This window comes from Polypterus senegalus, chromosome 3 (assembly GCF_016835505.1).
Source record: "Polypterus senegalus isolate Bchr_013 chromosome 3, ASM1683550v1, whole genome shotgun sequence".
Classification (NCBI taxonomy): domain Eukaryota; kingdom Metazoa; phylum Chordata; class Cladistia; order Polypteriformes; family Polypteridae; genus Polypterus; species Polypterus senegalus.
This window is the reverse complement of record NC_053156.1, coordinates 149,023,309-149,051,074: the sequence shown is the minus strand read 5'-3', so window position 1 is coordinate 149,051,074 and position 27,766 is coordinate 149,023,309. Positions and strand designations below refer to the sequence as shown.

The 27,766-nt window shown below is 36.9% G+C and overlaps 1 protein-coding gene across 1 annotated transcript in view; it reads right to left on the bottom strand.

Annotated features, from left to right (window-relative positions):
* myo6a (myosin VIa) overlaps positions 1-27,766 on the bottom strand; it is a 191,874-nt gene that overhangs the window by 141,823 nt on the left and 22,285 nt on the right. Inside the window, exon 2 of the mRNA XM_039749773.1 lies at positions 5,396-5,537. Within this exon, the coding sequence (XP_039605707.1) occupies positions 5,396-5,512 (117 nt within the window). The 5' untranslated portion in view covers positions 5,513-5,537. The remainder of the gene's footprint in view (positions 1-5,395; positions 5,538-27,766) is intronic.

Here is a 27,766-nt window from a genome sequence, read left to right as displayed (position 1 = left end):
TTATAGCCACTTCAAAAAAACTACATGTAGAAGTTAGTGTGGTCTGCCTTCTACTTCCTAAAGTCAATGACCATCACCTTGGTTTTGCTGACATTAAGGGTGAGATCATTTTCCTGGCACCATGAATTTGAAATATTTTTTTCTAAGTTCATAAAGATGAAGTTAAAAAAAAAACACCATTTTGATTTTCAGGCGTTTTCATTTTTAAAATTGCAAAGGGCTTTAAACATATATTTATTCTGTTTGCATGTGGCCAAGTATTTTTAAAGTAATTTCCATAAACTTTCACAGTATTAATTAATGATAATCCAAGAAAATGTGGTATATCTTTGTTTTTGTTGACTAATCTTTGGAAAGCACCTTGAGTTGCATTTAAATGTGTGATGAGGTGCTATATAAATAAAGTTATCATATTTATTATTATCATTATTATTATTATTGAACTGGGTTATTAAAACTAATAAAAATATTTAAAAAGCTTATAGGCAGCTTTCAATAGCCTTTCCTTATTTGGAAAGAACTACTTGTCTTTAAACACAGATAAAACAGAGATGTTAATTGTTGCAGGGAATGACACTGATCACAACAATATTCTGTCATCATTTAATTCTGTAGGAATCACAATTAATTTTACTGAATCAGCCCTCAATCTAGGAGTTATCTTTGACTCTAGCATGTCATTTAAAGCGCATATTACAAAGTTGTCCAAATCATGTTTCCTCCATCTTAAAAATGTTGGGAAATTAAGGCGCTTTCTAAATAAACAGGATTCTGTGAAATTAATTCATGCATTTATTTCTAGTAGGATTGACTATTGCAATGTGGTGTTCACTGGATGTTCAAACTGTTCTTTATACAGCCTACAGTTAATCCAAAATGCTGCTGAAAGAATTATCACAAGAACAAGAAAATATGAACACATAACTCCAGTTCTTAAATCCTTACACTGGCTCCCGGTTATGTTTAGGGCAGATTTCAAAATCCTCCTTTTAACACATAAAGCATTAAATGGCCAAGGTCCGGCTTACTTGTCTGAACTTATCATGACTTACAAACCAGAGCGCACATTAAGATCTCAAGATGCTGGTCTGCTTATGATTCCAAGGATTAATAAAATAACAGTGGGAGGACAAGCTTTTAGTTGCAGGGCTCCTAAACTGTGGAATGGTCTGCCTGCTACTAGAAATGCCCCTTCTGTCTCAGCTTTTAAATCCCGGCTAAAGACTCACTACTTCAGTTTAGCATATCCTAACTAGAGTTGCTGATTAACTCTACAGAATGCATCTCTGTTTTTAGTCCTTAGCACTAAAACATAAGTAACATGATAGTTATAATTGGATACTAACCCTCACCTATTCTGTTTCTCTTCTCGGTACTCAAATGAGGCACTTGGTGCCACGGCCCACCTGCCAAGTTGTTTTGCCTGCCTAAGGTAAAGTCATCCCTGATGGAGGATCACAGAAATCATGGGAAAGAGGGGTTCTTTCATCGGATTGGCTGGCCCAGCGCTGTTTCAGCTGTGGAATGGCCAAATGGGGGAGGCAACTTGATGGATGAGGTCTCCAGGACTCTAAACAAATCCAAATCATATTATGTGATATCATCTACTGTTAAATTCTTCTCCATACTTCTAAAATTTTTATTTTTATATTGTTTTGAGGATTTGTTCTGTTCTGTGTATTGTATTGTAATGTATTGACCCCCTTCTTTTTGACACCCACTGCACGCCCAACCTACCTGGAAAGGGGTCTCTCTTTGAACTACCTTTCCCAAGGTTTGTTCCATTTTTTCCCTACAAGGGTTTTTTGGGAGTTTTTTCTTGTCTTCTTAGAGAGTCAAAGGCTGGGGGCCTGTCAAGAGACAGGGCCTGTTAAAGCCCATCGTGGCACTTCTTGTGTGATTTTGGGCTATACAAAAATAAATTGTATTGTATTATAATGTGGAAATCCATTTTTCCTTTTGCAAAATAAACACTGAACTGTTCAGAATCTTATTTGGGGGTAGAGTTAAACTTCCATTTGGTGTGTTCTCTTAATTGTTAGTTGCTCTAAAATATGCAGTCACTGCACCATTATTAACTCCTTATGCACTAAGGGGTTATCTGCATTATTGCACCTAAATTACATACCGAAAAATAAATTGCTATTATTCTGCTTATGTAGTAAAGTAGCCGCAAATAGCTGAAGAGTAATGAGTACAATACTCCTTAATTTTAAAGGTATTTGCATGATCAAAAACCTTTACATCAACATCAAGTAAAATAAAATGTGTGCTTTAGGGATTTCTCTCCAAAAAACTGGATTTTAAAGTACATAACTAAGACATTTAATAATATACAACCATGGAATCAATTTTCTTTTGTACCCCTATTTGTCAGCTATCATTATACTAGATTTAGATGTCATATCCCTTAGCTTTGCAAATGATACTGTTTGGCACAAGGTGTGGCTCTGTTTGGAAAGATTTAGTGTAGCATTAGTTATATGTTTATTATTTTTTGTATATAAAGGCATATTCCATAATACTATATACTGTATAACTTTTAAGGTAATCTATGTATGGTTTTGTCAAAAAATTTAAAAATAGTAAGAAAATTGTTTGTAGATAAATATTTTCTTTATATTCCTTTCCAACTATAAATACCATACTACTTTTGGTTCTCTCACAATGATCACACCTTAGCAAATTTGTTTAATTCTCAATTATTATTTGTTATATGGCTCATTTTATATGAAAGCAAACTAAAAGTATCCCATGGACCAATCTACTTGCTCTTCTGGAAGCCCAGGTATACACTTCCGCATCAAAATCAGAAGCAGGCAGGAGGGTTTTTCAAAAACACAGTAGACTGTCACCATTTAAAATGTAGAACAGTCACTATTTGCAGCTTTTTACACTAATTAATCCTAACAAATTATCAGTTTATTTGTACATGACTTAAATTACCAGTGTTCGAACAATGTGCCTTAGAAGAATTTCATAAAAGTTTAAAAAAATCAGTTTTACAGGCTTTAAGAGAATTGGTGCTTGCAGCATATTTGGTTTGTTAATTCCTTTAATGTGTATAGTGACTTGATAATCATTTTGGTGATTAATCATCATGGTTATTCCACATATAGGATGAGACTGTATTATAAACAATCTTTTTAAAATTATAAGTACAAAGCTAAAAACAGTCTGCATGTTGTATATTCTCAAATGATTTGTCTCTGCCCTTGCACCATCCAGTGCTTACTCTCTGTTTATTGTGTTCAGAAAAGAAATAAAATACAATAATGTGAGAAATTATCAAAGAACAGAAGGAAAAAAAATACTATGACCTAAAAACCAAGATTATACCAGCGTTGTAAAACAGCTACAGTATATTCAAGCCCAGCTATCCAGGTTTTATCTGGATAACATTTTATGTATCACCATTTCATATAAAAGAAAAGAAAAACCTAATGTTTCCAGCTAATGACATGTCCTGCATAAAGCTGTGATTTACCACTAAAAACACTCTAGGCCTAAGTGTGCTAAAAACAGCAAAAAACATAGTAGACTTGTAGAGTTTTACAGTGCTAATAATTCATGCTAATAACACATAATACCGAGATTCATCTGTGTCATTAGTTTTTGACTTATCATTTCCACAGACTCTTAGACATACTATACAGTATATACTCATGCAAAAATGGATATTAACTCAAAAGTGGTCAAACCGTTCAGGTATACCTAAAAACTCTATAAATACGTTGAAAATTCAAAGTTGAAATTTTGACCCCTTCACAATACTTTCCTTGTAAAACAAATGTATGTTTATTACAAACTGAGAAAGAATACTTTAAGAGCAATTTCAACGCACTATGTGTGGTTGTAGGCATATAAGCTTCTCTTCACTACTGTCTGAAAGAGCTTAATGGTAGGCTGTTTTCAAGGTACAGTTATGAGTTTGTGATTATTCCTTCATCTATAGAGTTGTTTACTAGTAATGTCTCTACAGCAGTCCAATTATTTTGTAATAACAATATGGTTTTGATATAAACTTTATTTCAAAGTTGCTTTAATGATACAAAAGTACCCTTTTTCATGCACTTGGTACCAGGGTTATACCAAATATACCATGCTGGATATTTTGATGAAGCAGGAAATACATGATTTCCATTTTAAAAGGACAACTGATTGTATTGAAATCAAGTCAAAGTGTGACTTCAGCTGGTGTCTGAATTTTAAAGGTATAATTATCACTGTAACTATAGCAGTTTGTGAATAGTACCACACTTATAGTACACCATGCAGAAAGTAAGAAGAAGCCATTCTTGAATGAATATGTTGGACAAGGAGGCACAATGCATGCAAGTAAATGAGCTTCCTTTAGTGACTATCTTTATTTTATACTGAGCGGCACTTTTCACTAAGCATGGGTTGTGTGAAATACTAGCAGAATGAAAGATCTGCTAGTCTTAGCTAATATGAACCAGTCTTTCTATAAAATATGGCAGACATATATCAAGATAAAAAATATAAAGGGTATCACGGGTATTGATGCAATTATTGAAGCAGCCTTTTAATAAAATCTGAACAAGTGTTTTGAACTTGACCAGCAACTTTAAAGTTGAAACTAAATAGGTATATGTATAGTGAGCCATTCACAGTAATAATAAATAACTAAATACATAAGTAAGTCACAACAACACATTTAAACCTTCTTTAACATGAAAATGCAATACAATTCTTTAAAAAGTTCCCAAAACTATAGTAGATCACAATTCCATTTCCACAAAACAGACTTATTTAAATGAAAACTTGCAAGAGTGGCTTGTTAAAATGTAACTTTCCACATAACAAAAAATTTTAAACACAAGGAAAGACAGTATAGCTTGCTACAATAGTTCAGGTGTTAAAGCAACTTACAAAAAATATTCAGAGATGCAGGTTATAACCAAGACTATTCACACTACCCAGTGCATCTGCACATGCAAATCACAAGCCACATCCTCTTTCCTCTTCATTTTTCTCCTGCTATCTATCCAAATGATCTACCTCCATCAGAGGAATTCCTGTAATGGCCTAAAATTAAAATTAGTGTGGATATTCACAGAACATTTATCAAAGTCAATAACAAGTTTTAGTCGGACTATTAAATCTGCTAAAATCAGTACCCCGACAGTAAATCTTGAAGCCTCACACAAAACACACTCAAGTTATTAATTCTTATTTAATTTTTGTGAGCACACCAGCAAACAGTTTATAATCTAAGCATTGCACAAATTGTAATTAATAGCTTTCTTCCATTAACAACCTATTTTCTAATATTGTATTTAGAACTGTTACTGCTATATATCAATACTACTATAACAAAATTTTAAATTAATAACTACAATAAGTATTAAGAAGAAACCATAGTGGTACTCACTTTTCCCTTTTGATTAAGGGGTTCAATTGTCAGTGAGTCTGCTCCAATGTCTATAATTGTACCTAACTGGAAACCATCAGTTGGATGCGGTGCCCACACTGGCTTCCCATCGTCCATTGTGGACAGCAGCTATCTGTGACACCTATAAAAAAAATGAATTATGTCATATTATTTTATTACGTTAATTGAAAAATGTTTTCAAAGAACAAACAACAATTTAAAACAAAGCTTGGATAATTCATAGTAGTAACAGTGAAAGAAAATCTACTGCAATGTACAAATTACATTAAAAATATTTTTCTTAAGTTAACTTTTCCACCTGTGTGTAGATCTGTCTTCTTGTCCATTAAAGATAGTGCATTTAAAAACAGAAACTGAAAATAATGAAATAATATGAGCATGTTACTAAACCTAATTAAATGTTAATTTAAACTACAAGATTTACCAGCCATACAAATATAAGTAACTGATAGGGAGCTTCCTGCTTATAAAAAAGATAAGGCAATTTAAGGGATGCTACAGAGATTGCTATAGATATTATTAATCTTAACATATTTACATGTTATGCTCTTTAATCTGAAGATGATAAAGCAAATATGGCAAAATGACCTTAGCATTAAAGTAGAAAAAAAAATTGCAAATTTATACTATAGCCCTGCAATGGACTGCCAACATGTGACATAACCTATATATATTGGTTTTTGGAGAGCAGTATAATACAAAGTAATACATTGTCATTACACCATATATTGTATACAATATTTCCTTTGACATTTAACTTGCCCAGTAAAACACTCCAACTCCCATCACATCAAAGAAATAAATAAATAACAATGAAAGAGACGGAATAGTCCAAAACTACACTTTTTAACATATTCTTCTCCAAACCAGGTACCAACATTGTAAATAACGGAGTTGATGCCATTCAATTAAATTGTTTGCTATTTTTTAATAATACAAAATGTACCCTAATTACTGTTACAAGCAGGCTGTAAAAACATACATTATACTGAACACTGTGCAATGGGCATAAACCAAAGGGGGTACAACTTAAATATTATATAACCTCTTTGCTTAAAACATTAAAATGGATTAATTTGCATTTATTTATATGAACGTAATGTCCAAATGTGTATGTCCAGTTCAAGCAAGCAATTATAATACTAAAAGTATTATAATTACTGTATCCAATAAAAATGTTTTGACACTAATATTACCAATCACATGCAATTTGGCCAGTCTCTTTGATTTTTTCAATTACTATATTTATGGAAATCCCAGCTGTTTAGAACCATAACTTCAATGTATTGGACAACAAATTTCTGTCATCACAGCCAGCCTTCCCCAGACAGAAAAGAAAGAAGAAAAAGGACTAGAAAGAAATGACCCCCCACTTGAGGACTCCTCAGAGGTTCAAGAGAGAGCACTTACTCTGTGAACAAATGGCTTATTTGTTAATCACCAGTGTTTTTTAGCCTTTTTCTTTTTATGACCAGCTTTGGAAATACAGTAGAGTCTCACTTATCCTACCTTCGCTTATCCAACATTTCGTATTATCCGACGTTCCACCGCAAAAAAAAAAAAACGCATCAATCGTCAACAAGAACTGCAAGTTGCGAGCGTGAGTGTAGTCTATTTTTTGTTGCTCCCGACTCTACCGCAGCTAATTACAGTGGAACCTCGGTTTGTGAGCATAATTCATTCTGGAAATGTGCTCGCAGTCCAAACCACTCGTACAGTATATAAATGCGAATTTTTTCCATAAGAATTAATGGAAACTCAGATGATTCGTTCCACAACCCAAAACTATTCATATAAAATGATTTAATACAAAATATAAAGTAAAAATACATAAAGCAAATTAACCTGCACTTTACCTTTGAAAAGAATCATGGCTGGTGTGAGTGAGTCAACACGTGGAAGAGCGTCCCAAAGGAATCGCATCTCCTTGCGCTGTAGCAGTTCGCTATAAAAGCCAATCCGAAAAGATCGCAGACATGCTATAAGCACCTGCCGTCGATGGGTGATACAAGGAACAAGGAACATTATAAATGTGCAGGGCACATTACTACTTTCTCCCTGACCCTGCCTGAGTGCCGTGTCTGTGTATAGGAGAATGGCAGATCCCACTATAATAAATAACCGAGCTGTTGCTGTTTCAAGCTTAATAAAGCTGGTGTTGCTAAAAGTACTGAGACTCAGCTTCAAGTTTACGGGTGCAAGACTGGAACTCGCACGTCATAGCACAAACACACACACGCAGTCACAATGCTGTAGTAAACAGTATACGCTTGTACAGATGTTGACTATATGAGTGACGGAGTTAAGGCTCTAGAAACTGCAATTAATTACACTGAGCAACAAGGAGAAGCTACAGGAATCGACATAATGATGCTACAAAGATGGCGAAACTTGACAGCAAAGAAACAGCACTTGTCAGGAAAGCAGACTACGATCAAAAATGTCTTTAAATCATCACAGGACTGAACTTTTTAAGTACAGTACATACTGTAATTAACTTCAGACAATTCTGTAACTGTAAGTTCATTTTTTCAGTTAATTTATTCTGGTTGTTTTGTTGTAAAACATGATTATTAAGTTTGTAATGTGTAAAATTATAACATAGTCTGGCGTTTAATAGGCTTTTTCTTAACACCTGCCTTTATTCAACATTTTCGCTTATCCGACGTTCTGCCAGCCCATTTATGTCGGATAAGCAAGACTCTACTGTATTAATACATTTGCAAGCATAATCTCTCCAAGGTAAACTGTGAGTGAAATTAGTAATTTAGACCATATTGTGTATATATTGTCATGCTTGGGTCACAGATTTGCACAGAGACACACAGGAGGTTATAGAAAGCAGGAATTTTATTCAAACACTGCAAACAAACATTTGCTTCTTTTTTAAAAGCTTAAACGTGCTCCATGACAAGTCAGAGATGACAGTTCCGCTAGGAGCACAGAATGTGAGAGAGAGAGAGAGAGATAAAAGCAAAACAATCAATTCCAAATCTGACAGGCGCTGCACAAGGCTTGTAAGTAAGTGGAGTACTGCGCGTGAGCTTTATTACGCGTTATAGCGCAAGAGAAGGATAAGGAGCAATGTGAAGGTAGACTGTGTTTCAGGGGTTTTCCCAGGGGCGTCTGTGTCTTCTTGGGATGCGATCACCCCTCCAGCTTACACTCTCCCCCTCAGCTTTATTCACATTCTTGTGAATCAAGTGACTCTCGGTACCAGTGTTATGTAGTCGTGATAATGCATCCTACACCAAATGCACTTGCGTCTGTTTGTAAGACAAAATCCTTTGTGAAATCCGGGTTCCTTAGAACCGGATAAGAAGACAGGGCTTTTTTTTTAATCGCTGAAAGAACGTTCGCAATTTTCTATCCACAAGATAGGTCAGTTTTTCCTGCCTCTACTAAGTTCTGTAAGAGGAGCAGCTCTATGTGCAAAATTTGGTATGAACCTTCTGTAGGAAACAGCAAGCCTTAGAAAAGCGCATACCTGTTTCTGTGTTTTTGGTCTCGGTAAGCAAGCATTTCCTCTATTTCCTTAATTGTGGCCTAAGTAAACCCTTGCCCACAGAATAACTTAAGTAATGAGTCTCGGACATGCCAGGTTTACATTTTTTAGGGTTAGCAGTAAGGCCAGCCTGTCTCAAGCTTTCAAGAACAGCTTGAAGCCACTCTAAGTGTGTTTGCCAATCATTGCTGAAAATCACGACATCGTCAAGGTAAGCCCCAAAATATTCAGAATGGGGACGCAGGATCTGATCCATCATACGCTGAAAAGTTAGTGGTGCCCCGTGAAAACCAAATGGGAGTCTTGTAAATTCATAAAGTCCGTCAGGAGTCGCGAATACTATTTTCTTACAACTGTTAACCTCTAAAGGTACCTGCCAATAACGTTTCGTGAGATCTAGCGTGGAGATATAGCTCGCCTGACCCAGGTTTTCCAACAGTTCATCGACACGGGGCATCGGATACGCATCGAATTTAGAGACCTTATTCAATTGTCTGAAATCGATACAGAAGCGAACCGAACCGTCTTGCTTTGGGACTAATACGACCGGGCTGCATCAGTCACTTTTACTTTCATGAATTACACCTAATGTCAGCATCTTTTTTACTTCTTCGTGCACAATATTTCGTCACGCTTCCAGAATCCGGAACGGCCACATCTGTATGCGAACACCAGGTTCAGTGGTAATTTTATGTTTTGTAATGTTAGTCTTGCCTGGTAAGTCTGAAAAGACATCAGTGTTCCGTTCTATCAAAAATAACAGTTCTGTCTTTTGCGTGTCAGTAAGATCGTTACCAATGGCAACATCGGTCTGAGAAACTGCAGCCAAGGAAGTGTTAACCTCTTGTCGGTCGTGCCATTCCTTAAAGAGATTAATGTGTAAAATATGGAATGGTTTGCGCCGGCCTGGTATTCTAACCTTATAATTTACTGGACTCATAAGGGCGGGGCCCTGCCATTTAGCTAAGAATTTGTGTGGGTCGGACGGAACCAGTACCAAAACACGATCACCAGGTTTGAATTCACGGAGCTTACTGCGCCTATCGTAAAGACGCTTCTGAGTTTCCTGTTCTCATTGTTGATGCTCCACAGCAATAGAGGAAAGCATAGAAATTCTGTCCTGCAACGAAATTACCCAATCTACAAAGCTTGGTCCTTGAGCTGTTGCCTCATTTCCTATCCATTCCACTCGCACAACATCCAGGATGCCTCGCAGCCGTCTGCCAAATAACAACTCAAAGGGACTCAAGTGGACGCCTGTGGTGATTCTCGCACCGCGTACATAACAAAAGGCAGGACAGAGTCCCAGGTTGTGAGATCATTATTAGCGACTCGCCTGATCATCTGTTTCAAAGTTTTGTTAAATCGTTCAGTCAAACCATTCGTTTGTGGATGGTAAACAGTGGTACTCAATTTCTTAACAGCCAATCTATCACACAATTGTTTCATCACGCGAGAAGTAAAAGGAGTGCCTTGATCAGTTAAGATTTCTCTAGGGATGCCAACACGAGTAAAAATATCACACAGAGCTTAGGCTACAGCTGTGGAGTTGGCCTTTTTCAGGGCAATCACCTCGGGATATCGTGTTGCATAGTCAACCAACACCAGCAAATATTGGTAACCATTCTTAGTCTTAGGCAAAGGGCCTACAATATCTAATCCCAACCGCTGAAAGGAAACTTCTAAAATGGGCATAGGACAAAGGGGAGCTCGAGGAGGCTTATAAGCGGAGACGATCTGGCAGTCAGGACATGAAGTACAAAACCAATCAACATCTTTTCCCATATTCAGCCAATAAAATCATTTTGATAACCATTCTCTGGTCTTATCAGCAGCCAGATGTCCCCCCAAGATGTGAGAGTGTACCAGATGCAAAAGAGTTTCCCTATGTACTTCAGGTACAACCAGTTGTTCAATAAATTCCCCCTTTAAATGGTCTGAGATCACTCTGAAAAGGCAACCGTCCTTTTCTATAAAGTGCGAGGTTTTCACAACCCCGGAATCACGCTCTTGGTAATAAGAGTCATTGGCAGAGCGAGCTTGTTTAAATGCATATTCTAATGAGCTATCAGTATGCTGCAAATGCACAAAATCTGATTGTTCGTTAATGCTCGGTTTGTGTTCGGAGGCGTTTGCAATCTGAGAAGATGTAGAAAGACCAGCCTGCCATTCTGGAAAATTGTCGGGGGTGACTTCCGTCTCACTGGAGAGATCAGGTTCGATATCTAAATTGGGCTCTAGATTTATTTTCCCCGGGCTGCTACCAGATCTTCGTCTTGGTTTTCTTCTTCTCCCTCCCCCCATTAAGTTCAATAGTGGACTGGACTACTGGTCCCTGACATTTATTAATTAGTTTAGGAAAAAGGGCATTTCTCCATCCTATGAGTAATGGCCATGGGAATGAGTCCGAAATGGCAGACCAAACTTTAAAGTGGCGACCCTTATAAGTTAAAGGAAGAAGTAATGTCTGATAATCTTTAACATGACCATGTACACAGTGTATTTTTACAGTCTCATAGTCTCTAAGGCATCGTTCATCAAGACAGTCTCGTCTTACGATACAAAGGTCACTTCCCGAGTCCAACAATGCTGAGATTTCTCTGCCCCCACATTTTCACTAGGATCAACATCCGAAGAATATGTAATATTTGAGCAACAAACCTCGGCCAGTGCAACTTCCATTGACTGACCTGGAAACAAGCGACATTCTCTTGCCAAGTGGCCGAGTTGATCACACCGGAAACATCTACGGTCTGCTCGGCTTCCAAAATATCCTCTGCGACGTCTACGGTTTCCTCAGCTCGCTGTTGCCACTGTCTCCCCAGAAATAGGCATCTCATTTACAACTGGATTTCCCGAGGTCCTACCTGACCCCATTCGATTTTCAGGTCCTGCAGCTTGTCGATGTTGTAGCTGTCGATCGAAGCAACGAGAATGTCCTGGACGTTCGTTCACAGGTTGCGAAGCAGCACCAAATCCACCGCTCTTTCTCCAAGCGGACTGTGAACCCTCCAATCGTCTGGACATAATCGTTAATGATTTAATATCATGATGCAGAAATTCATCTCGAAGAACTGCAGGTATCCTGGCCAGTAATATATTCATAAAAACTTTTTCCAGCACGTCTCCTTCAACCCAGCAGTGCACTTTATGTATCAAATCTTGAATTCATCCATCCATGTTTAGTTTCCAGTCATTAAGTGCAAAACTTTTAGCCATTTGAAATAAGTCTTCGGCGGCATCCATCTGTGCAACTACTCCTGCTACCACTTGTCACGCTTGGGTCACAGATTTGCTCAGAGACACACTGGAGGTTGTAGAAAGCAGGAATTTTATTCAAACACTGCAAACATACATTTGTTTCTTTTTTAAAAGCTTAATCGTTCTCCATGACAAGTCAGAAATGACAGTTCCGCTAGGAGCACAAAATGTCAGAGAGCGAGAGAGAGATAAAAGCAAAACGATCAATTCCAAATCTGACAGGCGCTGCACAAGGCTTTTAAGTAAGCGGAGTACCGCGCGAGAGCTTTATTAAGCGTTATAGTTCAAGAGAAGGGTGAGGAGTTTTCCCAAGAGCGTCTGTGTCTTCTTGGGGTGCGATCACCCCTCCAGCTTACAATATATTTACTATTTATATATTTTTAAAGAGCTTCTGTAAAAAGTCAAATTTCCTTACTAGGACAAAAATGTTCTATCTAAAGCTTACATATCAAATAATATTTTTGGTGCACTATAAACATGATTTTCAATTAAAATACAATTTAAACTCAAAACAAAATGCACAGACACACTGAAGGTTACACCAAGGCATGGGCTTTATTTTAAGCTGATAAATACAAATAAATAAACCTATAAATAAATAAAAATTGTCATACTGGAAGCTTTACCCAGATTAGCTAGAAGTTGTGCATTGTTGAAGAAAGATAAAAAGTGTATTGACAATACTAAAAAATCTGGGGGGAAAAAAAATCACCATTTTATACCTTTATTATTTCTTTACAATTTTTTTTTACTTAATTTTTATAACAAAAAGTATAAAGAGATATATAGGAAACAATATCCCTTGCCATTTAAGAGGGAGGAACCCAACAGCAGTTTAGCTTACAATAAGTCAGTTATGCAACTTAGCTCATGCACCACTATTAAAGGATAAACTATGCTGACGTTCACAATGAAACAGTGACACAAAAGTGATAAATGGCCTAAAATGTAAAGTAAATATATATATATATATATATATATATATATATGTTTTTATATACATATATATCTATACTAATAAAAGGCAAAGCCCTCACTGACTGACTGACTCATCACTAATTCTCCAACTTCCTGTGTAGGTAGAAGGCTGAAATTTGGCAGGCTCATTCCTTACAGCTTACTTACAAAAGTTAGGCAGGTTTCATTTTCGAAATTCTACACGTAATGGTCATAACTAGAACCTACTTATGTACATATATACGGCCATAGCCTGCAGCTCGGTCACCTTGTGAGGCGGAGTTGCATTCCTCATCGTCACGCCTCCCACGTGATTGAGTGCCTGCCCATATAAGGCTGTCCGTCAGCAGCTATTCAATAGACACGCTGCCGCGAAATACTCGTGGGTGAAGGACTGTGCTTATGCAAACGAAGATGAGATGGTCAGAGATAGACTAGTGTTTGGCACAAACTCAGCGAAAGTGCGAGAGAAACTTTTAAGTGCCGGGTCTTAGCTAACATTAAATAAAGCCGTGGACATCGCAAGATCGCACAACATAGCACAAGCACAGCTGAGAACCTTCAATGCATGTACTCCGAGCGGCTCACGTGAACTGACTTTGCAGGACTAGGAAAGGTAAACCCACGCATGAAGTGTGTGATGTCTCAGATAAAGAGGAAGACGAGCTGCTTATTGATGCTGTAGGAAACGAACAACCCTCTGACGCTGAACAAGCCTTTGTACACATATCAATAGGAAAGCAAAGTGTAAAGCTTAAGTTTAAATTCCGTTCATAGACACGCTGCCGCTAAATATTCGCAGGCAAATCCACAACTTAATACCGGGAATGCCTGTTAAACATCTTAGATTCACGAGTACCGATTTGGATAGTGAACACTTCGATGAATGAAACCTGTTATCTTTACAATGGTTGACAAGCACGGAATATAACTTGAACACAACACATCCTCCAAATACGAACCTGATTGAAAGAAATAATGATAATTAAACCCTTGATGACAGTAACACTCATAACAGTGACAAAACAATTACACTGGCAATCATGTTACGTTATTTTTAAAATGTTTCCTTTTCTTTTTCATAACTTCTTTAACACACTACTCCTCCGCTGCGAAGAGCGGGTATTTTACTAGTATATATATATATATATATATATATATATATATATATATGGATTGGATTGTTAAGATAACTCAGCCATAAAACAATAAATTCAGACAAAGATTTAAATAAATTTACACAGCAATTGAATGGCACCCTGCCCAACTATTTTCTGCCTTGTGCCCTATGTTTGCTGCAATAGGCTCCAGCAAGTATTAGTTTGACAATATACAGTGGGTACGGAAAGTATTCAGACCCCCTTCAATTTTTTAGTCTTTGTTATATTGCAGCCATTTGTTAAAATCATTTAAATAATTTTTTTCCCTCATTAATGTACGCACAGCACCCCATATTGACAGACAAAAAAAAGATTTTTTGAAATTGTTGCAGATTTATTAAAAAAGAAAAACTGAAATATCACATGGTCCTAAGTATTCAGACCCTTTGCTCAGTATTTAATAGAAGCACCCTTTTGAGCTAATACAGCCATGAGTCTTCTTGGGAAAGATGCAAGAAGTTTTTCACACCTGGATTTGGGGATCCTCTGCCATTCCTCCTTGCAGATTCTCTCCAGTTCTGTCAGGTTGGATGGTAAACGTTGGTGGACAGCCATTTTTAGGTCTCTTCAGAGACGCTCAATTGGGTTTAAGTCAGGGCTCTGGCTGGGCCATTCAAGAATAGTCACAGAGTTGTTGTGAAGCCACTCCTTCGTTATTTTAGCTGTGTGCTTAGGGTCATTGTCTTGTTGGAAGGTAAACCTTCTTCCCAGTCTGAGGTCCTTAGCACTCTGGAGAAGGTTTTTGTCCAGGATATCCCTGTACTTGGCTGCATTCATCTTTCCCTCGATTGCAACCAGTCGTCCTGTCCCTGCAGCTGAAAAACACCCCCACAGCATGATGCTGCCACCGCAATGCTTCACGGTGGGGACTGTATTGGGCAAGTGATGAGCAGTGCCTGGTTGTCTCCACACACTGAGGAGAGGCAAGACACATGACAGCCCGCATGGAGTTTGCTAAAAGACACCTGAAGGACTCTGAGATGGTGAGAAATAAGTTTCTCTGGTCTGATGAGACCAAGATATAACATTTTGGCCTTAATTCTAAGCGGTATGTGTGGAGACAACCAGGCACTGCTCATCACTTGTCCAATACAGTCCCCACCGTGAAGCATGGCGGTGGCAGCATCATGCTGTGGGGGTGTTTTTCAGCTGCAGGGAAACCCAATTGAGCATCTCTGGAGAGACCTAAAAATGGCTGTCCACCAACATTTACCATCCAACCAGACAGAACTGGAGAGGATCTGCAAGGAGGAATGGCAGAGGATCCCCAAATCCAGGTGTGAAAAACTTGTTGCATCTTTCCCAAGAAGACTCATGGCTATATTAGCTCAAAAGGGTGCTTCTACTAAATACTGAGAAAAGGGTCTGAATACTTAGGACCATGTGATATTTCAGTTTTTCTTTTTTAATAAATCTGCAACAATTTCAAAAATTCTTTTTTTGTCTGTCAATATGGGGGGTGCTGTGTGTACATTAATGAGGAAAAAAATTAATTTAAATGATTTTAGCAAATAGCTGCAATATAACAAAGAGTGAAAAACTGAAGGGGGTCTGAATACTTTCCGTACCCACTGTATAATAGTTTTAATCAGATCAATGCTTTAAGATAAATAGTTCTACTTCCTCCTATTTCCAACATCACACTAACTGATTTAAAAAAAAGACACTAGGAAAAACAATAGAAGGCATTAAAAAAATGCGAACAGACTGGATATAGATTATAGCAGACAGGGTGAGGCAATATATAGGCAAGGCTCATGTGCTACGCCCTCCATTTGTTTTCTTTTTTGTTTTCCTTTTCACCTATGCAAAGCATCACAGAGTTGTTTTTTGAACACTTCAAAATTAGGGAATTGCTATTTTTAAAGTCATGTCATAATAAGAATGAATATGACATAAAAATGCCACACATTGACACACAATTTAGCATTACCAACTAACACAACACGCTTTTCTTTGGGATGGGAGACAAACAGAAGAATACTCAGATAAAGACATGCCTTGCATAAACAGCAACAAAGACTAGGGGGAAAAATCCTAACTGTAACTTTTAAAACTGTATGTCACAAGTTAAAATACTGTAGTTGCAGCTATAAAACAATTATAAAGTATAAAGAACTGTTACAGAAAAGAATATTGATATAAATAGCAAGTAGCAGAAGCTACAGTATATGGCTGATTACTGTAATACCTTACATAAAAATGTATCAATGCATTCAGAATAAGATGAATACAAAATATGTACAGTATAGCATTCCCTCACCACATTGCCATGCCTCCAACAACAGTTTAAATTATGTGGGAACAGTAATCACTGTATCGAGAATTGAATATGAATACCGTTTAACAAATTTTGTGCATAAAAGCTTAAAAATATACTGTGAAAACAGCACATTAACATTATACATGTATCTCAAAGCAACATACATGTAACTCCAAGAATTTTAAACCCAAATGTATATATATTCAAACAATATTTTAAATATAAAACATGTTAAACTGATTTATTGACAGCACACTTATAAACACGGCTCACTCTGAGCTAGAAGCAGACGATGTACCAACAAGTGGGATATCTACTACAACCAGGTATTCTTCAGTGGAGACTCATAAGATCAAAATTTCCACATTAAAAAAATGTATGCATAATGAACTGAGATTGTCTCTTATTAGGTGTAACACACCTAGATAGGTTTATATATAGGAATATAATTACAACTTTAACTTTTAATAAAATAAAGGAAAATAATCTTAATTTTATTATTAAAAAAGTTTAAACAAAATACAAAAATATCACAATATCACTACCTAACAATGGAATATTTTATTTTGAGTCCATTACAATTCCTTTGCTTAATAAGCTGTAAATCAAAATTTTATAATATGTAACTACTGATTAGGTGGAAAGAGAAAAAAAAAGTGCAGGGTTCAAGACCAGCCCAAACTATACTTAAATTAAGCAGAGTAACCTAATATTCCTCAGCATTGGGGGGAAACAATATTTGTTAATGCAGACAGGACTGACTCTAATAGGTTAGACAGTATCATATCAAATATTATAATATTATTCACAAATGTAGAGAAAGAAGAGCATTTTTCTGCATTGTATGTGTCAGTACTGGGACATGTCTCAAGAGAGCTAAGGGCACAGCAATTACATGAAAATAGCCTGCTTTTGCTTTTCCGTACTACACTTTGTTCTTCAAGTTCATAATACTTCCATTATTGTTCTTACATGTAATAGGAAAAGACTTGGAACAGACTTGTCTTAAAAATGACTGGAAAAAACAGATAAATGGATAAATTTATGAGAAAGACCTCCAAAAATACAACAGTATGGAGGATTATTTCAGACGAAATCAATTCAATAAAAAGATACACAAATAAATAATTGTATTGTAAAATGTCACATATAAAAAATAATAAAATGACATGAGCATAAATAATTGAATGCGTTACAAAATATGTTTTTGTTGCCTATTTCTTTATGCATTTAATTATTTCTTCAATTATTATATCTGCAGCTATTTATTTCAATAACACCACATGAAATATAACTGGGAATGAAAACGGGTATTTTCACCCGTCAAAGCTGACAGTGTAGGCTCTATAAAGTGGGTGTAAATCTTTGGTCTTCAGGTGACACAGTTCCAGCAGATACAGTATATCAGATACAGATTCTTGATAATGAATTCAGTTTTGTTTCTGTGCAGTATTCCTGGTCAACTTTTCCCCTACAAGGTAAGCAAAGTGCATGCTCAATGAGGTGACTATACATGCCCAAGTCAGATTAGAGTGCATAAATCCATATTTATAAAAGGACAACTATCAATTAACAAACTAGGTCTTTATTTAAAAGAGGCAATTTAAGCATTGTATCTCAGTGTATAATCCACCTTTTGAGGAGATACATAATAGTACTAATCATAAATATAAAGAAATGCATTATCATCATCTTCTTCTTCCACTTCATCTTTTCCCACTTCTGCGTGGTGTCGATGTGCTTAATCAACCTTCTCCATAAAGCTCAGGGCTGCAACTCCTCCTCAGTCAAAACCTTTAACTTGCAGATATTCTTTTATTTTATCCATCCACCTCCGCTTTGGTCTCCCTTGCTTTTTTTCCCCCATGTACTTTCATTGATAATAAGTTAAAAAATGCAATCATTTCAAATAAACTGTAGTGACTTAAATGGTCAATTAATAACTACTGAAAAAAAAAAAAAACAGTTTCATTAAATACCACTACATAGGCCAATGCAACAATTTATCTTTAGTAAAATGTTTTGCAGCAAACTAATTTAAAAATGACATGTTTGAATGTCAGCAAATTTTAATAATTTTAGAAATGTTTTTAATGAAAGGTTTTAAAAATACAGCTGATTCACAAATAACACCCACATTCTTTATGTCAGGTATGTAGCAGGCCTGAATTCCAACTATAGTTACTTTAACATTTCAGACACTACCCAACTAATAATGTGATCACACCAGCATTGCTAGTGTTTCTGTTAGGGCTAGGCTCTAAAATATTCTGTTGCATCAAAAGGTGCACGCCTGATAAACAATAATGAATAAATCATAGAGATTACCACATGTTACTATCCTGTAGCTATTACCCAGAATTCCTGCTGTGGGGCATCTTATATATTTAGTATTGAAGCAAAATCTAAATCACTTGATAAAAAAAGATAAAGACAATAATTAGACTAAAAGTTAAAATTAGATTCTCCACTAATGCTACCTGCATCATTAATTTAATTTAAATTAAAACAATAAACACCAGTACAGAAACATCCTTGCAGTTTAAAATGTTGCTTACTTAATATTCACTATTTTGGAAATAAAGCCATTTTGGTAAATATTATTAAATTAAGTAAAAAATCTGATTTGTGTTTTCACACTTAAAGCTAGTTTAGTAAATCAGACACTATTTATTCCCTGAGCCAAATCATCACCGAACAGTTACACATTCTTTCATAAAATAAGAGATACTGGTCGAGGAGCTGTCTTAATTAATAATTTAAGTAATAATTATATGTGTCAAACTGCAAACCACCTCTAAAAATTCAGGCGAATTTACATTTTTGAGCCACTTGTATTAGATATTAAAACAGAGTCCAGTACAATTGTAGTGCTAGTCTACAGACCACCAGGGTCATACTCCATATTAATGATTGAATTTGGGAGCCTTTCATCTGATTTAGCCACAAATTGTAATCATGAAATGTTGATGAGGGATTTTAATATACGCATTGACATGCAACCTGACACTTTCAACAAATGTTTAATTACAGTATTTCTTAAATTCCATAGCGTTTTACCAGATTGTCAATTGCCTGGCGTATAGTCATAGCCACACATTAGATCTAATTATTACTTATGGAGTTGAAATTCAAAATTTAAATATTATTCCATTAAATAAACTTATCACTGCTCAATTATGCTTGACATGGTTCTGTATACTCACTGAGTAAAACAAGGGCAGTACGACAGCTTGAATTATAACTTTGCATCAAAATTTGTAGATAATCTGAGAAACTCAAGAATAATTGTTGAAAACAATTTGGATCAACTAATAACAAATTAGAATGAGACTCTGAAAGATGCTTTGGATTACAGTGATTAAAAGAGCATAAAAACTCACCTTGGTTTAATGAGAATTCTTAAGCTCTGTAATTAGAATGTTGAAAACTGGAGCTTTGATAGAGAGCAATAAAATTGCAGATCTTCTGAATTGATTGGCCAGAGAGTGTTAAAAAGTATAAAAAAAAGCTCCCTTTTTAGCCCACTAGAACTACTATTCTATATTAACAGATAACAAAAGCAATAATCCTCGTAAACTGTTTAGAAAAATGTCTAATCTAATAAATGAGAATTACAAACTACAATGCAAGCAGTGCAGAGATTATGAAGTTCTTTAATGAGGAAACTGACTATATCAAATCCTGGATTTCAGCATCACCTCACAAACTTAATACTAGATTAGCAAACCCTGTTTCTTATTGTATGCACCACTTTGTTAATTTTAATTAGGTAGCAGAACAGGAAGTCATAACTTTAATTTCTAAAATGAAACCTACTACTTGTTCCTTAGACCCAGTACCAACTAAAATAGTAAAGCACTCAATAGATAAAATTTCAAAACCATTCTTAGCATTTTCAACAGTTCATTGCTTATTGGCGCAGTTCCTAATGAAGTAAAATTGTTCTCCATTGGAATTTCCATTAGTTTTACTGAATCATCACACAGTTTAAGCATTATCTCTGACACAGGCATATCATTTAAAACACACATTATATCTTAAATATGTTGGAAGATTAAGACATTTCTAAATATACAAGATACTGAGAAATTAATTAATGCATTTATTTCCAGCAGGATTGACTACTTCAATGCATTATTTACTGGCTTTTCAATTCATTCTTTATGCAGTTTTTAGTTCAAATCTCAATTCAAAATGCTGCTGCAAGAATTCTTACACGAACCAGAAAATACAAACACATAACTCCAGTTTTCAAGTGTTAAGCTTAGAGCTGGTTTCAATATACTGCTTTTAACTTGGGGTATTGTTTACTTATCTGAACTTGTTACTTAAAAACCAAAGCATACACTGAGGTCTAAAGATGCCAGCCTGCTTAAGAGTCCAAGGGTTAATAAAATAACAGCAGGAGGTTAAGCTTTTAGTTACAGGGCCCCAAAGCTGTGGAATGATCTATCTGCTAAATATAAGTGACGCACCTTCAATCTCAGCTTTTAAATACAGACTGAAGACTAACTACTTTAGTATAGCATGCCCTGACTAGAGCTCCTGATTAGCTGTGTATACTGCATGTCTGTTTGTTAGTCATTTGTACAGAAATAAGTATCACAGTATTTTTAAACCGTTACTAGCCCTCCTCTATTCTTCTTCTCTTCTTGGTATCTGGATGAAGCACTACTCTACTGCCAGGCTTGCTCTAGAGCAGTGATTCCCATAGCGGGTTTTTAAATCTCAAACGTAAAAAAAAACAGAATATTAAATGTAGGTAAATATATTCACTGTACTATTAATAATACAATAATAAAAATGGGTCAATAAATCAATTAAATGTCAAATTCATGACTATTACCTCAGTCACGTATGCATTGCGATGGAAGATTCTGTAAAATTGTCGAGTCGCAACAGGTAACAATCTGTAACACAATGAGACACTACACCACTGGCAATGCGTATACATTCTCATATGATCCAGAAACTTCCAATTCGGCGAACCGAGAACCCGAATGCACTCGAAAGAACAAGAATAACGTCTGCCAATATAAAAACGCTGCAATCAGACAAAAGAAGAGTCGAATTGAATTGTACGACGCGCTTAAGAACCACAAGTGATTTTAATAAGTTAAATTGGTAGTGCATAGTGTGTGTAAATAAATTACGATAAACACTTTTTACTTAATTGTGCGCACATCGAACGTGAAAGTGAATAATTATTACTCCTTAATTTTATTATGGATCGGTTAAAAATGGGTAGTTTTATCAAGTCTGACAAAAAGCTGGATGAGCAATCAATTGCTTCTTCTTCTACTTCAGTCCCTGATTTGGTACCAACACAGCGTAACGATATTGAAAGTTGTAATTAGCTACTGTCTCTCCATATTGAAAGCAAGGAAAAAATAGGCGAACATAGTAAGATAAAAGAGAAGAAACAAAAATATGACACAGACTATTTACAAATGGGTTTTTATTTTACCGGGGATGAGTCAGAACCTAAACTGCTTTGTGTTATTTGTAATGAAGTCCTAAACAACAACAGTTTAAAAACATCACTTCTTCGCAGACACATTGAAACAAAACATCCAACGTACAGGGCTAAACCTGTATTATAATATTTTTTGAAGGGGTTCACAAGGAGAAAAAGGTTGAGAATCGCTGTTCTAGGGCATCATGGTGTCAACATAGTGTTTCCATTTTTCTATTTGCTTGTTTTGTCTTATGAGGAAACATGGCAGGGGTCTTTCTTTTCTCGGATAAATAACTTCCTCCTCTACTTGTTCCCCTATTTATTCAATTTTATTTTTTTAAAAAGAAAAAAAAGAAAAAACTCCTGGTATATCCATACTTCTGCCAGCCTGCTTACCCAAATTATAGTCACACGAGTGCCAAAGCCCAAAAAAAAAACCAAAAAGACAGGAACAAATCCCAAGAGTTTAAAATATATAGCCATGAATTTATAATTCTTCACTATGGGCTGCAAGACTGCCATGCAAACCATTATACAAATTGTCCTTTTTGATAACATTTCAAAGAAAAATACTGCACATAACAATACCACATTGTGACACTGCCCTGAATAACTGTTACATACTAAATTGACTTTCACATACCTTGTAAACAATAAAAATCATGGAGTTACAAAATGTATTGAGCAGTTAAAGCTTCTTTCTGAATTTTTTTTTTCTTTGGCAGTGTTCTAAAATATTGGCTACTGTGATATTTCACAGCATGTGTCTGCAGATTTTCTTTAAAGATATGCATTCATATGTTTCAACATACTTTGTGGGCCAATTAATGGAATGTTTGGCTTGGTTCCGCTTGGTTATCATAATACATCTTTAAATATTTTTATTTATATCATATGATTGTATTTTTCTTTGAGTTAGTGTTGATTTCAAATTGTACAGTATAGTTTTGGGGAAAAATAAGTTTGATAATATATGCAAGTTAACTGGTTTGAAAGTTGGATCATTTAAGTTTTTTTTTAACTTTATCCAAGAGTCAGTTATTACATTTTGCTTATTAAATAGTTTTGTAACAATGATCAATACAGAATGCAATTACATGTGGTGGTAGACACAAGTAAATATGCACTTTTTAACAGCAATTTACAATTGAGATCAAAAACGGAACACAAATAGTCTTGTGGGGACTCAATAGCTTTCACGAAAAAAAAGACTGCAATTCAATTCATGTAAAAATGGCATCAATTGATGGGTGTTAGTAGTGAAGGGCCTGTGACTAATTGTTGTACAATTTTCTTAAAAAGAGGTTTGAAAGCATACCCAATAGAGTAGCACTCAATAATTAGCAAATGAAAAATATTAATACAAAAAGCCAATTCTTTCACAAAATCAAAATCAATATTACCATATGAAAGGAGAACAGGACCTGTTTTCCATCTAGCTGTTAATATTAGCTAAAACACACCAGTTATTTAAAATAATATAAATAAGTCTGAACTTGGAAAGAAATTATGAAAGGAATACAAAAGGTACATGATGGGCAAGAAGAACAAGGGCTTGATGCAATTGTTTGTGTGTATCTAGGACTAAAAATTTAAGGGCTGGGAGCCATATTTAAATCTGTCCTAGGCTTATATCAGTTAATGCAAAAGCACCATTCCCATGTTATTGATTAAATACTGTTTAGCTGATAAGTTTATAACATCAGTTCTTTACAATAATAATCTGCAGATAACACTGTTCAATCAATTTAGTCTTATACTGTATACAGTCATGGCCGAAATTATCGGCACCCCTGGAATTTTCCCAGAAAATGCACCATTTCTCCCAGAAAATTGTTGCACTTACAAATGTTTTGGTGTCCACAAGACGTTCGCCCAGAAGGATTTTGGCTTCCTCAAGTACATTTTGGCAAACTCCAGTCTGGCTTTTTTATGTTTCAGTGTCAGCTCAGCTCCTTTTTGACTACGACAGACCGATGCAGAGCCCGCATTGATCCGCCTGTCGATCTCACGCTCCATTTTTCCCTCACTCGTGAACAAGACCCCGAGATACTTGAACTCCTCCACTTGGGGCAGGATCTCTCCCCCAACCCTGAGAGGGCACTCCACCCTTTTCCGGCTGAGGACCATGCTCTCGGATTTGGAGGTGCTGATTCTCATCCCAGCCGCTTCACACTCAGCTGGGAACCGATCCAGAGAGAGCTGAAGATCACGGCCTGATGAAGCAAACAGGACAACATCATCTGCAAAAAGCAGTGACCCAATCCTGAGTCCACCAAACCGGACCCCTTCAACACCCTGGCTGCGCTAGAAATTCTATCCATAAAAGTTATGAACAGAATCAGTGACAAAGGGCAGCCCTGGCGGAGTCCAACTCTAACTGGAAACAGGCTCGACTTACTGCCGGCAATGCGGACCAGGCTCTGACACCAGTTGTACAGAGACCGAACAGCTCTTATCAGGGGGTCCGGTACCCCATACTCCCGAGCACCCCCACAGGATTCCCGAGGGACACGGTCAACACCTTTTCCAAGTCCACAAAACACATGTAGACTGGTCGGGCAAACTCCCATGCACCCTCCAGGACTCTGCTAAGGGTGAAAAGCTGGTCCACTGTTCCGCGACCAGGACGAAAACCACACTGTTCCTCCTGAATCCGAGGTTCGACTATCCGACGGACCCTCCTCTCCAGAACCCCCGAATAGACTTTTCCAGGAAGGCTGAGGAGTGTGATCCCTCTATAAAAGAAGTCTTTTAAAGAGGGGGACCACCACCCCAGTCTGCCAATCCAGAGGCACTGTTCCCGATGTCCATGCGATGTTGCAGAGACGTGTCAACCAAGACAGTCCTACAACATCCAGAGCCTTAAGGAACTCCGGGCATATCTCATCCACCCCGGGCCCTGCCACCAAGGAGTTTTTGACCACCTCGGTGACTTCAGTCCCAGAGATGGGAGAGCCCACCTCAGAGTCCCCAGGCTCTGCTTCCTCATGGAAGGCATGTTAGTGGGATTGAGGAGGTCTTGAAGTACTCCTCCCACCCCACAACGCGTCGAGTCAGGTCAGCAGCGCACCATCCCCACCATATACGGTGTTGACACTGCACTGCTTCCCCCTCCTGAGACGCTGGACGGTGGACCAGAATCTCCTCAAAGCCGTCCAAAGTCGCTCTCCATGGCCTCTCCAAACTCCTCCCATGCCCGAGTTTTTGCCTCAGCAACAACCGAAGCCGCGTTCCGCTTGGCCTGCCAGTACCTATCAGCTGCCTCCAGAGACCCACAGGACAAAAAGTCCTATAGGACTCCTTCTTCAGCTTGACGGCATCCCTCACCGCCGGTGTCCACCAATGGGTTCGGGGATTGCCGCCACGACAGGCACCGACCACCTTGCGGCCACAGCTCCGGTCAGCCGCCTCAACAATAGAGGCACGGAACATGGCCCATTCGACTCAATGTCCCCACCTCCCTCGGGGCGTGGTTGAAGTTCTGCCGGAGGTGGGAGTTGAAGCTACTTCTGACAGGGGACTCTGCCAGCCATTCCCAGCAGACCCTCACAACACGTTTGGGCCTACCAGGTCTGACAGGCATCTTCCCCCCCCATCGAAGCCAACTCACCACCAGGTGGTGATCAGTTGACAGCTCCGCCCCTCTCTTCACCCGAGTGTCCAAGACATATGGCCGCAAGTCAGACGACACGACCACAAAGTCGATCATCGACCTGAGGCCTTGGGTGTCCTGGTGCCAAGTGCACATATGAACACCCTTATGCTTGAACATGGTGTTCAATTCATGGAAATTTCATGAATTCATGGGAAATTTTGAAATTTTAAAACTTCGGTTAGAGCGATCTGTTCAAGATATCGGAAAGAAAACTGAACTGTCTCAACAAATTCATCTGAAGAATCAGTGTGTCATATCTGAAAAAAATTTGTCCATAGGGTAATGGGACCGGATAGAAAGGAAGTTGTTGTTTCATGTGGACAGACAGATGGATATGGTCTTTCGCTAAAGGTGCTTCGCACATGCATCTAAAAACAGGGAAACATGAACCTGGGGAGAAAAAGGAAGTATATTTTGTGCTGTATATTTTGCAGGTAATACTTAAAACTCATCACTTATTGTAGGGTTCACAGCTATGACCAGCTCTAACCAAAACCAATGAAAGATATGTGTCATGTTTTCTCCATAGCTTACACCTAATAACTGTCAGAGAAACAAAGAGCCAGATCTTAATTTTTATAAACTTGAAACCCTGTAGACATGGCAATTATCTGATAGCTTTATAAAATATTTCAGAAAAAGCACAGAAAACTGTTAAAAAGCACTTTGTAAAGCATTTAAAATTATAGTAAAAATATTATCATCAGGAAAATGAAAGAACATAAAGGTCTTGGATGCACCACAAACATGAAATGAAAGGATACAAAGGTGAAAAGAACCAAACAGTCTGCATAGTAAACCAATGTATAATACAGTCAAAAGGTAGTTACAGTATTCAACTTGAGGTTCTGATGTTACCATAAAGCATAAGAAAACAGTTAACAAATCCATCAAGTCCCCTTCGCATTGCCACTATGTCTGGAGCACATAAACTAGGGTTTCAAAATAATTTACATTAGAAATTCAAATAAAAATGTATATGTTAAGCTTATTTGAAGATGAAAACCATTCAGGAAATATAAAAAAGTTAACACCTGTTTTATCTTGGTAGAGTAATATATATATTGCTCTACTTTCCTCTATTGTATTATTAATATGTAGTCTTAGAATGCCTAATCTCACAGACTTACCACTGTTTATAAGGTATTATTGTATATAACTTAACCCCACTTTCTCCTCTATATCTATAACCTCAGGCAATTAGATGTAGTAAAAAGACAAGCAGGAGTTAAGTTACACATAAAATAATGTATTACTGATAATATTCATAAATCAAAACTCTCACTCAACATTCCATAACTTTCACTTTCATTCACTTTGCTATTTTCTTCCTTATCATGATCTTCCTTATTACCAATAATACAAGCTAGTAAACCTCTTATAACAGCAGCTGTCTTCTTTAAACCTGATCTCTGTTTTCTTGCTTTTAATCCTTCCAGCCCCCTTTCATTTTGTGGCACACTCAGCTCAGCTTCTGCTTTCTCTACCTGAACTACAGGTTTCCTAGCTTTAGCCTGCATCCCTCTGCCACTTCACTGGAAGATGGCTGACTTTAAAATGAATTTGGGAATTTCTAAATCTACAATTTACTCTAATACAATTTGCCAAATTCGTTATGGGTTGGCCTACTTTTGCCCCTGTAAGCAAACATACACATACTGTACATACACAAAGATCCTAAACGAATAAGTACCGTATGAATGATAATAAATTGTAAATTCATTACATTTATATAGCGCTTTTTTATCAGTTACTCTTTAGCAGATAAATACTCATCAAACTGGTTTAAGACACATCCCCCCAAATCATGTCATAAAATTACAAAGAGACAGTCGTAAAAGGGGTTGGGGCAAACACAAATACCTCAAAATTACATTGGTTTGCCTAAATTATAAATAAAGACATACAAGACATTTATCAAGTTATATGCAAAATCTCACATCACAACAGGGTTGAAACAGGAATCAGTGTTTTTAACAATAAGGAAAAATTCCATACAAAAAAATAAAATTTTGCTTTTGCTTGGGGTTTAGCGATTTAAAAAAAACATTAAATGACTTGCTTTGCTTCACAGGTTTAGTATCT